The sequence below is a fragment of the Taudactylus pleione genome, unplaced genomic scaffold, assembly GCF_031769625.1.
Source record: "Taudactylus pleione unplaced genomic scaffold, aTauple2 ptg000592l, whole genome shotgun sequence".
Taxonomy (NCBI): Eukaryota; Metazoa; Chordata; class Amphibia; order Anura; family Myobatrachidae; genus Taudactylus; species Taudactylus pleione.
The window spans coordinates 3,865,330-3,884,669 of NW_028284994.1; the positions used below are offsets into that span (position 1 = coordinate 3,865,330).

Genomic DNA, 19,340 nt, shown 5'->3' on the forward strand with positions numbered 1-19,340 from the left:
TGAAATTCATTTATGTTTCATATACACCCTATACACACAGCCTGAAGGTAATTTTATAAAATATTTTTAATAATTTGTGCCTTAGACATAGTTTGTGTACATTGAACCATCAACAATCAAATGTGTCATTATCAAAGTCATGTAAAAATAATTCCGTATTTCGGAATATTCCGTATTTCGGAATATTCCATATTTCAGAATATTTTGATATGGGAGACTCAGCCTTTATATACAAAACAGAATTAATTATATTTCCACCGGCCAATAATAGTTACCAAACTGATAGCTCTACCACTGTTGTCAACATTGAACCCCACCCCACAAGCTCATTGTCAAAGTGTCATCCTTTGACTCTGAACTGTTCTTTGTTCCCCACATTCAATCTGTCTCAAAATCATGTTACATACATCTAAAAAACATAACCAAAATTCAACCATAACTTATAGAAGACACTGCAAAGATCTAATCCTTGCACTCATTATCTACAGCATAGACTATTGCAATAGTCTCTTATCTGGTTTTCCCAAAAACAGACTCTCACCACTACAGTTCATAATGAATGCAGCTGCAAGGCTGATCTTTCTTGCCAAACGTTCATTGTCTGCTGATCCACTCTGTCAGTTCCTCCTTTGGCTACTGGTCTTCTACTGTATTCAATATAAAATACTTACCAAACACACCAACATACATCTCTTCATTCAACTCAAAATATCTCCCAACCTGACCTCTTCACTCAGCATAAGATCTGAGTTTCTCAACCCCATGCATTACTTTCTCCCACTAACAGTTACAGGACTTTTTTCAGTCTGCACCCACCCTGTGGAATGCCCTTCCATGCACAATAAGACTTTCCCCTAGTCTACAAACATTCAAGCATTCCCTGAAAACTCACCTGTTCAGACAAGCTTATCAGATTCTAGAATCTCCTACATAACCTTCATTGCTTCCATATCTAATTATATCACCTCTCTCAGTCCACACATAAACTCACACATAGGGGTATACTTACTAAGGTGAAGGTTTTTAGAAGTGGTTTTGTTGCCCATAGCAACCAATCAGATTCTAGCTATTACCTTCTAGAAGGTGCTAGATAAATGTTAAGTAGAATCTAATTGGTTGCTATGGGCAACAAAACCACTTCTAAAAACCTGCACCTTAGTAAATATACCCCATAGTCTTTTTGTTCACATCCTCCTGATCCTAGGCCAACTTTCCTGTGTGACTGGATCATACAGTTCACCAGGAATCTCTGAAATCTGGCTGAACCAATTTGCAATATGTAGCACCTATCCTTGTGTATCAACACTTATTTCACTATAGATTGTAAGCTTGTGAGCAGGGCCCTCATACCTTTATTTCTGTCTCTTACAACCCAGTCTTGTTCTATTAATGTTGTCACAAATTGTAAAGTGCAATGTAGTATGCCGCGCTATATAATAAACTGTTAATAAATAAAATAAATTCTGCATCTGCACATTCTCCTGTATGTGCCTAGCATAAATTTCCGCACTCACACTGCTGACATGCCTTACAAATGAATGAAGGGGTTGAGTGGGGCTCTATGAAATTGCTCAATTACAAGTATCAGCAAAGAAAAAGTTCTGTTTAGATTATAATCTGCTCGTGTGACCTTTGCAGCAGCTGCAATAGCTAACTGCAAATACAGAAAGTCGCACACACAGAGTAATTGATGCAGAAAAGTCAAGGCAGGGTTGGGAAACACAACAAAGAAAAAAGATATTAACTACAATCAATAACATCACTATGTCACTGCAGGTGTGCAGGACCAGGCTATGGGCCTTATTCAGAGATGTACGCTAACCCGATGGTTAGTGCACATCTCTGATGGTGGGAGGACTGCACATGCACAGCATCCATCTGTGAGTCTGCTTGCAGTGTCTCCAAGCTGCAGCCTGATTGACAGGCTGCAGCATTTGGGAGGCAGAGCAGAGGCATTCCCTGGCAAGTTCCTGGAAATGGGGGCATATTGTTTTCTGGGAGGGACGAGGCCAGAGTCTGTGTAGGTGCACACAGACTTTCAAGACTCTCAAGCTGCCAGGACCAGGCCAGCCTGGAGGAAGGTTTAGCTCCCGCAGCCTGGCCAAAGGGACATCGACAACAATCACGACTGATGGTTGCGATTGTTCTGATGGTGAACCCTGTCAACCTTGGTCGCAGTGCTGGGATCACGCAAATGCAGCAGGGAAGTATGTGACACCTTCTTCTCCATTTGCATATTATATGGACAGAATTGCACAGCTGCCTGTCTGTGCTTGTGTGCAGCTGTGAAATTCCGACCATCTCTAAATCAGTACCTATGTGACTACCTTGGTCTAGTTCTATGATCAATGATTAACAAATCCTCAAACTCTGGTTCATCACCCATTAAAGACAGATGCTGGATAATTGTTTAACATCTGCAAGTTTTACACACTTGATTACTATTTTTATTTTTCTTCAGAATTGACAACCATGTAGAACTACAGGTCCCAGAATTAAAATCCAATCATTGTATGACACACTGAATGTGCAACTACAGTATAGTGAGTGTTACTGCAGTATAGTGAGTGTTAGTACAGTATAGTGAGTGTTAGTACAGTATAGTGAGTGTTAGTGCAGTATAGTGAGTGTTAGTACAGTATAGTGAGTGTTACTGCAGTATAGTGAGTGTTAGTGCAGTATAGTGAGTGTTAGTGCAATATAGTGAGTGTTAGTACAGTATAATGAGTGTTAGTACAGTATAGTGAGTGTTAGTGCAATATAGTGAGTGTTAGTGCAGTATAGTGAGTGTTAGTGCAGTATAGTGAGTGTTAGTACAGTATAGTGAGTGTTAGTACAGTATAGTGAGTGTTACTGCAGTATAGTGAGTGTTAGTGCAATATAGTGAGTGTTAGTACAGTATAGTGAGTGTTACTGCAGTATAGTGAGTGTTAGTGCAATATAGTGAGTGTTAGTACAGTATAGTGAGTGTTACTACAGTATAGTGAGTGTTAGTACAGTATAGTGAGTGTTACTGCAGTATAGTGAGTGTTACTGCAGTATAGTGAGTGTTAGTACAGTATAGTGAGTGTTACTGCAGTATAGTGAGTGTTAGTGCAATATAGTGAGTGTTAGTGCAGTATAGTGAGTGATAGTGCAGTATAGTGAGTGTTAGTACAGTATAGTGAGTGTTAGTGCAGTATAGTGAGTGTTAATACAGTATAGTGAGTGTTAGTGCAGTATAGTGAGTGTTAGTGCAGTATAGTGAGTGTTAGTACAGTATAGTGGATGTCAGTTAATAATAGCAGGTGGGACTAAAGTGCAGAATAGTGGGTGAGATAATAGCATCAATGATCAGTGTGTGTATGTGCGGCTTTCTCTACTACTGAATACAGTATAATATGGTTAATATGGGTATACGGAAACAGGAACTTTAAGATGGTTTATTTGTTGTTTCTTATGCTCCAGAATTAACAGCCAGTTGGTACTACAGGTCTTAGCGTGAAAAGCCCATAATTGCATAACACACTAAAGGTGCGACTAAAGAATATCTGGAGTGACTATAGCATCAATGTTCAGCTCAACAGTATATAATATGATGATTATGATTGTATGGGGACACAAAGGGCCTGATTCAGCAAGGAATGCAAGGATGCAGATGCACGTAATCGGTTGATGTTTTAGCTCTGCGCATGCACAAATCGGGCAGTGCGATGAAATATGCACATGCAGGGAGTCCCAAGACCCAGGGACAAGTGGATGACATGAAGTGCCGTATGTGGGTGGTGACAGGTGAGTGATCGGGAAAATGCAGGTGTGCCTGTACATTTGGAAGGCATTTCAGTGTTGGGCATTATTAAGCCCTTGCGGCGGCAGATGCAGCCTGAGGTCTAGTTGCACACAGGAAGTCTTGCTATGGTCATGGGAGGGTCAAGTTAATTACTGTTGTGTGTATGGGTCCGATGGTTCTCAATGTTACCACTGTCTTGTCAGGTATAGAGGATGCAAGTAAAGGGAAGTGGGTGGCATTATGTAGTGCTGGGTGGCTGCTTATTCTGCTGTGATGGCCATGCGTATGCATTCATTAGCATATTCTAGCAGCAGCCGGGTGCATACGTCTGCATCCGTGCGTTCCTCGCTAAATCAGTTCACTGTACTGTGTGCCATACTTGGCCTGATTCTGTAAAGGAATGCATGGATGCAAACATCTATGGAGAGCCCCAGGGTTACTAAAGTTTATTAAGTGGTTCTCACCATTGACTTCAATGGAGGGAGCCGTTCATTGGCTGAGAGAGGCGGGGGCTGACGTCTCTCAGCCAATGAATGCTCAAACATGGCTCTACAAAGTGAGAAGTCACATCAGAGCTCTTCATTTGGAAAGTAACAACCATCATGCTTGTTACCTGTTGCATGGATCGCATTTCTCATTTTTAATTTTGCAAAGATCATGGATGCCTGCAGGGAGAAAGGGACCAATCAAGGTAATGTAGGTGAGTGTGTGTGTTTGAAAGTAATAAAGCTATATAGTCATGGTATGTGTGTAGTGTGTTTATTTAAATTTTATTTACATGTGAACTACAGGTACTAGTAAGCCATTAATGCCCTGCATGCTGGTACTTGTGGTTCTCCAAGTAACAGCATGCAGGGGAGGCTTGCCAGGACCTGCAATTATACTGTAAGGACAATGTTTACACTTATCTTTTTCTACATGCCACTTACACTATCAACCCACCACCCAATGCCCAGGGGTGGTAGAGATAGCCCAGGGTGCCATATATAGGGGGACGTCCCTAACTCCCCAGGTATCACCGGTGTGGGCTGACTAGTGGTCAGGAGTAATGTTTTGGCTGGAGAACCCAGTGATAGGATTTCCCTGGCTGTAACATTACCCTCCCCCCCTCTAGAAACAGTCTGATGCTGGTTGTGGGAACTACAGGGGAGCCCTATGCTTTTTTTCCCTTGTAATCCCAGAACCAGGACTGGATCAGATCCCAGTGCCGGTTGTGTTAAGTACAGGGGGAACCCTACACATTTTTTCCCTGTACTTACCTAACCAGGACTGGCTATGAAAAGTCTGGGACTGGTTGACTATTTAGGGGGGGACCCAATGTAATTTTTAAAAAAATATTAACTCTTTACAAGCTTGTTACAGTAAGATACATGCATGCATTTCACTAATGTATGCATGTATCTGTGAAATCGAACTGCTCATGCTGAAAAAGAATGCCTGATGTTCTTCTATTCATTTGGGGATTTGCAGTTTGAATTAATTTTTCATTCATACAAATCAACTATTAGTAATTGAAGGGATCCTATTGTCCTCTATGTGAAAACATAAATGATTTTCAGAAATTTGATTTACTTTCAAATTCCTTATTAAGTTCAATTTGACATTCGATTTTGCCTTTAGTAAATCCATTCATTAAAAATCAAACCAAAACTGATCCAAAATCTAATGTGAAATCAAACAGAAAACAAAGTCGAACTTTAGTAAATTTAAACGCAGATTTCTTATTCTTATACAAGAAACATGTAGTTTATTCACTCATAGCAGAATTTTATATGGAGAATGTCAATGTTTTTGTCCTTTTTGGCACCTTTGTCAAGACCACAGTGACACCTAAAAGGAAAGCACCCTGCCCTAAATAAAAAAATAATAAATAAATAAATAAATAAGGTTAGTGCACCTTATTTCTGAATTTTGGATCTACTGTGCTTAATTTGGTTGCTACCCCAGCACTATTGGACTATAACTTGACAGTGTGGACTTACTGGATCTACATATAAAAATATATGTATATATTTTATTTGTAGATATATTTATATAAATATATATATATATATATATATATATATATATATATGAACAGAAAGGCGGCACTCGGAAATCAGTCACCAGACTCTGGCAGAATAATGCTTCAACGTTTCGAGACCTTTTATTATCTCGTCTTCAGGACGTCCTGAAGACGAGATAATAAAAGGTCTTGAAACATTGAAGCAAGACAAAACATCATCATCATGGAGTACAATTCTTATGGATTTTTTTTTTTATATAAGTCCCTAATGCTGTGATTTGAGAAACATTTCACACTGACTCCAGTCTATGTTAGTGTGTTCAGTGGATGCTCTGCTGTGTCCATCCATTCCCTGTGTCCAGTGGCTGAGTGGAGGTTCTGTAACTGCTGTTAATGAGGCATCTTCTGTTTCTCTTGATGATGCAAGCCCTTTTCACTCAGTGCAGAAGAGGCATCAAAAAAATGAAAACTGGGAAATCAGTGCAAAATAATTAAAACCACTTATCCAGTAGAATGAAATATGTGTTTACAAACATCACAAATCCCTGAGGAGAGTCCAATTGTGTTTGCAAGTGCTATGTGTAAGCCTGACCTTTCTGAACTCATAGTAAAGCCTCTGTCATCCATTTCTGAAACTTCTGCCAATGGGGGGTGAGCATCAAAAGTCAAGAAGTTTCTAACCCAGACATTAAGGATGCTATGGTAGATGTGCACCAGGATGAGGGGGATAATTGTGTCGCTGACACAGGTGCTAATGAGGAGTTTGATGATGACAATGTTGTATGAGTAAGTGAGGCACTAGTGGAAGCAGTTTTTGCCCATTATAAGAAGAGGGCAATTATCATAACTGGGCATAATACAAAAAAATCCACCTTTTATGTGTGGAATTATTTTTACCCAAATCTGGACAACAATATTTTGCCATCTTTAGCAGAGGTAGGAACTGAAAATATCTAGGAACCTCCTTCCTGTTATGTCATTTGCAGCACATGCATAAAATGTTTTTGGCAAAATTAAAAACTCACTGTATACAAAGAAGTCCAAAGTCTTGTAGCTCCCTTCTCTCTGCTAGATCCAAGCACCTACAATCATCTCCACCACAAACACCTTAATCATCAATATTTTCAATCATGATCGGAACTATTCCTGCATTCAAAGTCATAAGGCTTATGTAGTCCTTCCTTATCCATGATTTCTTAGAAAAATCCATGAGTGCTGGGCCTGCTGCTTCTAGGGCGGTGGATCTTTAGACCCAGAAGGGGACCATGAAGACTATTACTAGTAGTAGTTTAAAAAGCATATGACTGTACAATTAGATAGAGCAAGAAAGTATGACAGCTGTCACACAGTTGCACATTGTATCACTGACACCATAATGGTTATGTTTATATCAGATGGTGGAATAATAGAAATTGAGGATGATAGTGTTGAGGAAGTGCAACAAGAGGATAAGGGGGATATTTGTGTACTGTCTGATGCTAATGAGAATGTTAATAATGTGAATGTTGTTTGTGTAAATCAGCCTCCAATGGCAGCAGTTCTTGCTTGTGATAAAAAGAAAGCCATTTTACTGCCTGGGCTAAGACCAGAAAAGCCACCTCTTTGGTGTGGAATTATTTCAAGCAAAATCCTGTGAACATTTGTGAAGGCATCTGTACAGTACCATTTCTGAAGTTAGTAGAGGCACTGCAGGGATGTTAACCATCTTGTCACCTCATTCCTGTTACATCAGCGAGTTCATGTAATTTATTTTAAAAATTATAATAATTTATAAAATAATAACAAATAGTCCAGTATATGCTACCAGCAGTTTTGAAAAGCAAATGAAATCTCAACCACCAACACACTAATCATCAACTTCCTGCTTAATGATTGGAAATAGTCTTTCCAAAAATTTGTTCTATGGGAGCCAAACAAACATAGGATTTCAGCAACAAATGTGTCAGTTCTAGTTGCTGAAGTGCTTGGTTTGTTATACTCCTTTTAAAAATCCAACATAATGGTGGAAGGGAGGGCCCAAGCAAAATTCCATCTTGCACCATTTTTCTTTGCATTATGTGCTGTTTAGGGCATTGCTGACTGACATTTTTATAGTTTATTAAACTGCCATCTTGCCTACCACTGCTGTGTGGTAATGTTTTGTAGATGTCCTATATGTTTTGAAACTGTTTTGCATTTGTGCCACTGCTCTGTTGCTTACTTTAGCCAGCAAGCTTGCTGCAGCCCTTGTCTTACATTAGTGAAAAGTATTGAAAACAATATTGTGAGCTTTAATATGGTCAAAATTACAGGAAATTACTGGAAATTAGCCCAGGCCCAAATTATGTGATTTTGTAGCTATTTTAATAATTTTTGGAAAAAAACCAAAACACATGTGTGTGGTTTTGCAAAACCAAGATACAAAAGCAATCTACTATTAATACGAAAACATAGGGGTTGGTGTACATCACTAATTATTTAGAGCATACACTTATTCTGCAGTATTATTACAGAGATTAATATGCCATTTACATCAGTCCATGCCAAAGTGTTCCGAACCATCATGCCTGCTCTCCTTCATTGCGGTCTAGGTGACCGGGATGCCACACGATGCATTATCTTGTGGTCCCAGTAGTTGCTAGGCTATCAGGACTCTTTGCAGTCCTAGTCCTGGCTTTGTTGCTACAAGCTGCCCAGCAGCTGCAATTTGTCTGTTTAATTAAAATACTGATTGGTTTTCAGTGCTCTTAAAAGGTATTCAGTTCCACACTTCCATATGTGATAGTTCTTCTTGGAGCCTTGTAATTTGGTCCCTGTTCTTGATTACTGTAACTGATATCCTTGCTGACTTCCTGAAGGATATCCTCAGCTAAGTGTTTCACTATTATGCATTACATCTGCTGATATTTACTCCTTAGTATACTGCTGTGTGACCAGTGAATTTATTATTTGCTAAGAAATCATCCTGTGCCTTTCTGGAATCACTGTTTTAACACCATGTTTTTCTATATTGGGTTGCTGTGCTATGCTGCTGCTGCAAAAATATTGGCTGTGTTTCACCATTGCTACTGCATTAACCACTTGCCTAGCATGGACGTAAGCTTCTGTCCACACCATTCCATCTGTGGCTAACTACTGTGCTGCACATTACTCTACATGATGTCCATATCCTCTGTCTGCATATTATACCATTGATGCTACCTGTTCCAGTGTACTGGAAAAAAATAGTGGTTGCTGTTAGAACTTTAGTTACTATTTTCTTGCCATATTACTGTTGCTTATACAATACTACTAAGCCCCTAATATTTGTAGGTATAAGACCTAGTGGCCTCCTGAGTACCAATGTGTGCGTCTAGCACTAAGGGAACAGCGGGTGGTTGTTATAGGCACAAGACCCTCCATGGAGAGACTTTAGGGGTCTTATGTAATAATGCAGGAGTTTCACAACACCCAGTGGACCACAATAATACTGTGAGAAAAGCCATGCATTCATGGGGAGGGATATACGAATACCACACAGTTAGAGCCATGGTGGTATCCAAAACAAAGACCACAGTGCTGTGAGGAATTAATGGCAACAAATACACCATCTGTGTTGCCAATTCTGAGTTAGATAGATCTTGTACTGTATATTTCTCTGCGGCTGTTAAATTGGTGTTTCTGGGTGATATGGGTATGTATCACACAACAACAAGGAATTGAATACACACTAGAAAAAATATATTGGTCTATACAGATGAGCCTATAATTGTACATAAATGTTTGTTACACAAAAACCAACTCAAAGTATTCCATATACAGAAAACCTGTATTAAATTAAGTGTTGGTGGTGCTCCCTCTGAGTCAGAATACACAAAATTCATACAAAGAGGAGAGAAAGCAGACTCTTTTTTTATGGGTCACTCTTATTGATTTGTATGATTCAGCTAAAATATAACCTTTATTAATGTATTAGTTAAAATGAATGAGTCAAAAAATTAATTAGACAAACTATGTTAATAATTATGCTCGGGGTATACACAGCAACATTTTTTGTTCAAAAAACATCAGATCTGCAAATATCACTTGACATGAGTTTAGTTTCTCTCATAAGTAAATGTGGCTACCCAATTCTGCCACTCCTACTAGTCATCAAATATATAGGTAGGACATGCAAGCAACAGCAAATTTTGAGTTCCACATAACTGTAAATGCACCCACATGTAATAAATTGCATATTAACTGCAAAATAAAAAAACTCAAAAGAAAAAACCTTTAGTGCAAAACCCTTCAGTTCAGCACTAAATCATATAGGCCGACAGAGCAGGCCTGATTTCTATCATATCACAAAACCATGTAATGGACACATAGGACCTCATTCAGAGCAGCTCGCAAAATGCGAGCGCTCGCTCTGAATGAGGGTGGCCGCATCTGTAAAAAGAGCCGGCCTCCTGGCCTCTCGCTAAGCTGCGGGTGAAGAACCCACAGCTTTAGCAAGTGGCCAGGTTGATGGTCACAATGGTCAAGACCATCGCGACAATTGGGGCTTGCAACAAGACCTTTGTGGTAGGGTCTCATCTGACGCAAGCCCCAGAGAGCTTTTGGCTCTAATAGATCCAGAAGCTCTCCCACTGACATCACTGGTGATGTCAGTGGGACTACCCACAAACATCAGGCGTTAGTTTGGGAATGCCTCCATTTCTGAAGTCACCCCTCCACCACACCTACAAAATGGGGTGAGCTGTTGATCACCATCGACGGCTGCCCCTTTTGTATTGAGAAATTCTCTCGCTCTGGGGCCGCTGCACGTGCACAGAGCACAACATAGACCCGCTTGTGAGTGCTCAGGCACTTGCGAGTGTGTCTGAATGAGACCCATAGTTTCAACCCGGTTTATCACATTCATTAAATATACCCTGTGACTTTTCAAACTTGTGACATGTACCACCTTTGCTGGTAACTGAATAACTAGTGTTCTCGTATATTATCATAAGATTAAATCCTTTTTATAGTAACACAACTACCACATCCATATATCCATTTTAAATATGAGCTGCGGTGTTAGATCTCTGAGTACCAGTGTCATATGTATCAATTTATACAGAGAAAGCTTGTGTTTGTGCGTCAGTGTTAAATCCTCCAACTACTGTCCGTATATCAATTGCCACAATATTATTAGTAACTGAATAAAGGGAAAAGGAAATAACAACCTCCACTCTCATGGCATCTCATCTAATCTCAGCATGCCCGCATCTCATCTAATCTCAGCATGCCCATAGATATAAACATAACGTCAGAATATAAAACATCACACCACACATGCTAATGAGTGCTCTAATTGAGATAGGACTCTCAGAGCTCTCGGTTCCTGTATCACATGAGATTAATGCTCGTTTAGTGGGTGTAGGTATTAGAACAAATGCATATCACCATCTAATAAGTTGCAGTGTCTGCAGGGCTGTTTCCCATGTCGGCTGGTCCCGGCTAAGGTAAATGGAAGACGATTGTTTCGCCTGAGCAGCTTGCTCACTTCCTCACAAACTCCAGCTTTCTCTGTATAAAGTGATACATATGACACTGGTACTCAGATATCAAACACCACAGCTCATACTTATAATTGATATATGGATGTGGTAATTGTGGTACTATAAACAGGATTTAATCCTATGATAATATTCTGAGAACACTAGGTATTCAGTTACCATCAAATGTGGTAGATGTCACAAGTATAAAAAGTTACAGGGTATATTTAATGAATGTGATAAACCGGGTTGGAACTATGTGTCCATTACATGGTTTTGTGATATGATAGAAATCAGGCCTGCTCTGTCGGCCTATATGATTTAGTGCTGAACTGAAGGGTTTTGCACTAAAGGTTTTTTCTTTTGAGTTTTTTTATTTTGCAATTAATACGCAATTTATTACATGTAGGTGCATCTATGTGGAACTCAAAATTTGCTGTTGCTTGCATGTCCTACCTATATATTTGATGACTAGTAGGAGTGTCAGAATTGGGTAGCCACATTTATTTATGAGAGAAACTAAACTCATGTCAAGTGATAATTGCGGATCTCATGTTTTTGAACAAAAAATGTTGCTGTGTATACCCTGAGCATAATTATTAACATTTGCCCTCATTCAGAGCCGTACGCTCTGAGCAGAGCGCACGCTCTGAATGAGGGCCGCCCTCCATAAAAATGGAGCGTCCTCCTGGACGCTCGTATAGCTGTGGGTCACCACCCACAGCCTATATGAGCGTGCAGTTTGATGGCCGCGATGGTCGCGATATCGCGGCCATCGAAACTGCGAGCCGGAGCCTGCGGTTGAGGTTTTCAACCGCAAGCTCCGGAGTGATTTTGGCTCTATCAGAGCCAAAATCACTCCCACTGACATCACTAGTGATGTCAGTGGGCCGGCTTCTGACGGGAGGTGTTCCCATGGGACAGCCCCCGTCAGCGAGGCACACCGCCGGCACGCCCACCAAAGGGGGTTTGCTGTCAATCAACATCGACAGCACGCCCACTTTGATCAGACACAACGAGCGAAGGACTTTCCTTCGCTCGCCGTGTCTGGCGCAGCAGCCGCTCGCGAGTGGGTCTGAATCAGGGCCATAGTTTGTCTAAATAATTTTTTGACTCATTCATTTTAACTAATACATTATTAAAGGTTATATTTTAGCTGAATCATACAAATCAATAAGAGTGCCCCATAAAAGAGAGTCTGCTCTCTCTCCTCTTTGTACGAATGATATGGGTGTGTAGCCAGAGATGATTCCTATTCTTAGTTGTGTGTATACTGAGAGGTTGCCTACAGTGTCTCAGATGGATCTCTTGCACCCAGGACATGAAAATGTTTAAGTTCCCATACTAGTGTTGGAGGCTGCAAATGTGGGCAGAAAACTAGTGGGCGGCACAATGGGTACACTGGAAGATGTTCTTTTAGTCACATTAATATATTATTAGCAAATTATCTGCATTCCGTATGCAGCCACATACAGAGCTGTCTGTGAGTCAGAATAAGAAAAACAAAAAAGAGTACGAGTTTCAGAAACGAAAATAAATATGAACAAACTGAGACATAAAAAACAGTGACATCATTACTAAATCTATATCTGTATTTCATGTTTAGGTTATTAGGACACCCAGCCTAATCTGTGACTAATACAGACACCGCTACACCACTTGCTTTCTTTTGTATCACAGGAATGAGCTGTGTTTGTAACATTTATACTGATAATATAAACTAATGCACAAATTTCTGTATTCCTGGAGGTAAATCCAACCTGAATGTTTTAGTAATCCTCACCTTGGTCTAAAAATTAAGTTGGGTTCTTTGTAACATTCAAATTCATATAAATATTACATTTGCTTAAACATATAAACACTGTGGTCACTTACCTGTGTATACCCATATATATTCAACACTTGGGCAATAGGAATGGTGGTTAAAGAATTGAGATCTCCAATGAAACCAACCACTTTACCTTGTTTCCCACATGAATAATTTGGAATTAATTTCTTGTGTCCAGATAATATCTCTAAGACATTAGTTACAGCTTTAATCGGATGAGCACAAGAATCATACAGATTATAGCCCAGAGTAATATTGGGCAGAATATCTGGGTTCCTGTTAATCTCATTAATTATAAAAATAAAAGCTCGGAGGTGTCTGTACATAGAAAGATGTGCACTGTTGAAACAAAAAACAAAAATAATTTTGCAATAATGTTTAGCAATATATGTTAAATACATTTTTATTTTCATTTAGTTGCTTAAAAATAATAATGTATTATTGACAATATTAAAAGTATAGTAAAAAGTAACATCATTACTGCAAATTGCAAAAAGGTCTTACTAAAGATGAAAGAAAAAAAGAAGTACACAGCACTTAGTTTTGGCATATTAAGAATATAACAGAGAATAAGTTATTCTGAAAGTATACTTTATTGACACAATCCAATAGCACAGTATTTTTGATACATTCAATATAGAAATGAAATATGTGGTACATTCATGAATGTCAGCAATAAATAATGTGTACTAGGAACTAAACACATGCAATAAGATGTATATAAATGTGTAAACCAGACAGCTGTCTATAAAAAATAAAAAATAACAATGATGCAATTAAGGTTGATTGAAAGTTATTTTGCAGCTGCCCATAATAGTATAGTTATAAAAAGTCTATTTTTGTCTATGCTGGCGTCCCAGCACAGATACTGGTGGGTAAATTAGTATTTAAAAATTCCAGGTGATCCCCGTGATTATAAGGACTCAAAGTTATTATAGTGAAAATACCTGCGGCTTATGGCACACTTCACTCACTTCACCAAGTAAATGACGACAAGATCTGTGAGCAAGCTATGGACCAATCAGAGTGAGTTCCACCTGCTGACATCGGCAAACTCCCCTTGTCTTTCCTAAGAATGCCATCATGTCCCGACTACGTCCATACCGCACCTATCTCATGATGGCGCCAAAGAGCCAGTGAGAAACAGAAGGGTGCTGCTGTGGTAGAGTGGGCTATTGCACTGTCTGTGGTGTGCTTATTTCTTAATGGTAAGTCCAGATCTCCGGGCTGCACCTCAAAAAGGAGCCATGGTTGGTGTTCCAGAAGGTAGTGGGTTAGCACAAAAGGTAAGTTTAGAGTCCAGTCGGCTGTTCTCCGCTGCATCAAAGAAAAACAATCTCACTTGTCAACACATTGGCTGGAGATCTGGACTTACCATTAAGAAACTAGCGCACCACGGAGTGTGCAACAACCCGCTCCCACAGCCGCACCCTTGTGTTACTCACTGGCTCCTGTGCTCCATCATGAGACAGGTGCTGTGTGGACATAGTCAGGATCTGACAGCTCTCTTTGAAATTCAAATAATAATTTTGGTTTCCTGAGAACCGATCAGGCAGATTCAACTTGGGTTCAAGCACAAAAGGGGCAGAGGTGCCACGAGTCTCCTCAACCCAAAGGGAAAGATCTTGCACTATTTGGGTGCAGACTTAAATCTGCACGGCCAGAAATTTGGCTGGATTTTGGGTGGGCTCCATCATAATAACTATCCCAATATAGTTTGACCAGTGATAATGTTAGGGTTTGTAGGGATAGTTACCCAGGATGTGCTAAGTGCTGCCGGGACAACACTAGCAGCAGTACACAAGTTTGCATATTTGGGATGCTAAGTTGCGCTAAGTGCCACCGGGATGACACTAGTGCAGTACATAGGATTGCATACTTGGGACACTGATATGCACCTAGTGACACTGGGATGACACTAGTGGCAGTACACACAATCACATATGCTGGATTGCAACCTGTGTTGCCAGATTGACACAAGCTTCTTGATGCTGGGTTGTGCAATCTGGGCACCGAGTGTGGTCTGTGCCGCTTGGATGACAAATGTCAGAAAGTAGAAATGCAGAATTTGCCACCAAGATTACACAAATGGCAGGTATATGTGTGTACCATGCCGCATGGATGGCAGAAACAGCAGGAACAACAAAACTGACTGGATATTGGGAATTCTAATGGATTATAGGAGACATGCCAGAACCGGAAACACATGAAACGCTATCACCGGCATCAGGTAAGTGTTTGTTCCAGAAGGATATAGATGCAGAAGCCAATCTAGATAACTACCAGAATGATGGACAGGAGCTAGGAGGAGTTTCAGCAAAAGCTCGCCCTGCGTTCTTTTTTCACCCTGCATTCCAGTATGGTGGCATGTGACAGTAAGATAATTATCATCTATTTAAATAAAGCACAAGCAGATATTTCCCTCTAACAGGATTTCCTCAGAAATCTCTTTTGTTTGTGGCATGATACACATGTGTTTTGATTATCAGACTTCAATAGATCCCTGTGCTTTTAAAAAGATAGGTTGTCTACTCACTCCTGATATCCATCCTTTGATTAAAAATACCCAACTCTAATTACACCATCAAAATATATTCTAAGCCTAAAGTTTCACATATTTTGGCCACTTACAGATATGTGATTTTTTATTATTTTCCAGAATAAAAATGAGCATGTCTATTTTTTTGTCTCATTTGTTTGATTTGGTTCTCTTTATCTACTTTTAGGACTTGTGTGAAAAACTGAGGTAGTTTTAGGCCAAATTTCAGCAGAAATATTGAAAATTCTAAAGGGATCATAAACTTTAAAGCACTACTGTAAGACTATTAACTATAGTGTCAGCACTTAAGACAGAGGTCCCCAACTGTGGTCCTCAAGGCACCCCAACATTCCACATTTTAGAGATATCCATGGTTGAGCACAGATGGTTAAGCATAATTGACTTAGGCAATAATTAATACCCCTTTTACAACGGAGCTAACCTGGGCAGCTCCTTAGTGTAAAAGGGGTGAGGGTTGGATCGTCGGGTCAAGTGACCCAGCAATCCAACCCAGGTAAATAGCAGGGTTTAACACGAGAGTAACCCGTGAAACCCTGCTGTGTGTATGGCGCACTCCAGGTCTTGATGACCTGCAGTGCACCACAAGCCGGCCGATTGGTCCGGCTTCAGTGGCACTTGGAGATGACGTCATCTCCAAGCGTCCACTTTCTTGCTAGAAAAGCCGGGTCTATGCAGACCTGACTGTGGTGTTTGCGGCGCCGACTTGGGAATATCCCGTGTCGGCACTGGCTAAATTCCGGGTCTGGTCCAGATAGGAACCATGTTCCAACTCCGGGTCAGACCCGGAATTTTGGTGGAAAAGGGGTAAGTCACCTGAGGTCAAGCATGGATATCCTGAAAACCTGTACTCAGGGTGCCTTGAGGAACGAGTTTGGGATCCTCTGACTTTATATATAAGTAGCCAAACACTATTCTAACCAAACATGAAATATGGGCTGCAATTAACAAAAAAGAGATGACCTAATAAAAAATTGACAATCAATAATTAAATGATTTATTAGTTAGCATACTATTGTAATGCATAAACTAAATTTTAAAACAACAACATTGTATTCATTTTTGCAAACTACAATGGTAAAATAAATAATTTAAAATATAAATAACTTAAAAATAATTGAAAAACACAGTATCACAAATTAAAAATCAGGCATAAAAATAAAGCATAGGAGAAAAATGAAAATTTCACCTAAAATTGCCATGCATTTCACAGCATCTGACTGCTATCTCAGGCAGTGTTGATAAATGAAGCTAGTAAGAATGGGTAGGAATATATAGGCTCAATAATTAATTGAATAATTAAGGGAGCATATATGATCACAGAAAAATGTTACATGCAATTAGTGGAAGAACCATTGTTGAAAATCAAAATTGAAAATTCCAAAACAAATATATATATATATATATATATATATATATATGCATTAAATAGTGGAGAAAACATTAGTAAAATCAGCAATGTATAGGCTAAATACTTAATAGAGCAATTAAGCAAGTTTCAAAGATTGCAGCAAAATGCTACATAAACAAGGGATTAGTACCAGAACTCATATTCAAAAGTGAAACCAGTACAATTTCAATTCAAATTAAAAAAATAAAATAATTAAATAAAAATGAAAACTTTAGAAATTAATTAAAAGTAGAATAGATAATGGTTATGATAATGAATGACTTATACTTGATGATGATGAAGTAAGCCGTTAGTGGTCCTACCTCATGCCCATGATAAGTAGATGTTGTTATGCCTAGTGAAAACACCAAAAAAATCAAATTAGTAGCTTTTGTGATACCAAAATAGTTTAACGATTTAATTTTAACCATACAAGCACCTCTTTGTTAGATGGGAAAGACTGAACATCGAAATGCATTGGTGGAATGGCACAGGGCTTCTCTTTAACTTTGAGACTTTTCATCTGTAGTGGGAAAGTTCGGACCTATATCCCTTTTAGATTAGATAGAAAAAAAGTATCCAGGATCATAAAGAAAAGAAACTGGGACATTAATAGATACATTTATGGACATATCATCTTGATTACTTGTCTGATTTGTTGTATGCCCATTTTTCTGCTCCTTATTATTCACTTCACGAGGGTGACATTAATAACTGGATGAGAGCACGATGGTGATACACTATTAAAGATAGCTTTTATATGAGGAAACTGTAACACTATTGCTTGAGTATGGTACTACTATTTGTTACTTCTATTTAAAGGGGAAGGATCAAACTAGTAACTCCCCATTTCATCAGACAGTTATAAGTCAAGTACCCTGTTGTAACATACTACACTATTGTTTTTTTCTTTTGTTTTCTTTTCTTCTCCACATTCCAAAAGAACAATTGAGAAAAGAAGGGGACTGATTGGAGACTTACTGGAAGGGAAATTTTTTGTCTTGATATGGATGGACTTTTCAACTTACTCGAGTAAGACAATAGCCTCTCCATGATACTGGAAATGTGGTGTTTTGGGACCATCTATTTGTAATAGATCATTGTTGTTGTATGGCAGTGCACAGCAATAGGTTCTGGCTACTTCTTTTGCCGACTGTGTTTTTGTTGGGTGGTTGATGACCCTCCTTTGACAGTTCCCCATTGCAGCCACCTGTGTGCAGTTGTTTTCTATATACATGGTTATTCCCAAAGGTCAGCGAATGTTTGTTCTGGCTGATTTACTAAATTAGAGTCTATTATACTAATTGAAAAAGTTAATTTAGATGCATTAACCTCTTTTAATCTGTTTTTAGAGAAAACATATATGTATTATATAGATGTGTGTGTGTGGAACCTATGCATTAAGAATGTGTTGATCTTTACATATTTGACATTGTATGTAAAAAAAGTTTTGAACACAACATTTTTCTCAGTAAATATATTTGTAATGGAGATATTGTAATAAAATTTGCACCAAATGTCAGCAACAACCCATGCAGTCCACACATGCAAAGAAATCAAACCATAGATGTCCATAATTTAAGTTATATATATAATAAAGTGAAATGACACTGGGAAAAAGTATTGAACATAGAAAGAAAGGGAGGTGCAAAATTGCATGGAAAGCCAAGACACCAGCTGAAATCTATCATTAATTAAAATGCAATCCTGCCCCTTGTTCTTGCAAATTAATATAAGCTGGTTCAGTCCTAACTGATGGCCTGTAAATCGTTGTCTCATTACCAAGATGTCACACAAGAAACATTTAATGATGGGTAAAAGTGCTCTCTCAAGTCCTTTTTCAAACTTATTGTTGCAAAACATACTTATGGCATTGGTTATTGAAGGATTTCTAAACTTCTAACTGTTCCAGTGAGCACTGTTGGGGCCATAATACAGAACTGGATTTGCCATGACCAGGTGCTCCTCACAAGATTTCTAACAGAGTTTTGAAAATAATTATCAGAAGATTTGTCCAAGAGCCAAGGATCACTTGTGGAGAACTTTAAAAAGACTTGGAATTAGCAGGTACAATTGTTTCATTGAAAACAATAAGTAATGCACTCAACCGCCATGGTCTGTGTTCACACTCATAATGAAAGACTTCATTGCTGAAGAAAAAGCATTTTGAAGCTCATTTAAAGTTTGCTGCACAATATTTGGACAGGCCTGTGAAATACTGAAAGAATATAGTCTAGTCAAATGAGACTAAAATTTAACTCTTTGGATGCCATAATACACACCATGTTTGGAGGAGCAATGGCAATGCACA

General features: G+C 39.0%; 1 protein-coding gene across 1 annotated transcript in view; it reads right to left on the reverse strand.

Moving 5' to 3' along the window:
- LOC148481212 (vomeronasal type-2 receptor 26-like) overlaps positions 1–18,266 on the reverse strand; it is a 91,965-nt gene extending 73,699 nt beyond the window's left edge. The window contains exons 1-2 of the mRNA XM_088453820.1: positions 18,058–18,266; positions 13,130–13,421 (exon numbers count right to left, since the gene is read on the reverse strand). Of these exons, the coding sequence (XP_088309946.1) occupies positions 13,130–13,421; positions 18,058–18,266 (501 nt within the window). The remainder of the gene's footprint in view (positions 1–13,129; positions 13,422–18,057) is intronic.
- Between the last annotated feature and the right edge of the window lie 1,074 nt (positions 18,267–19,340).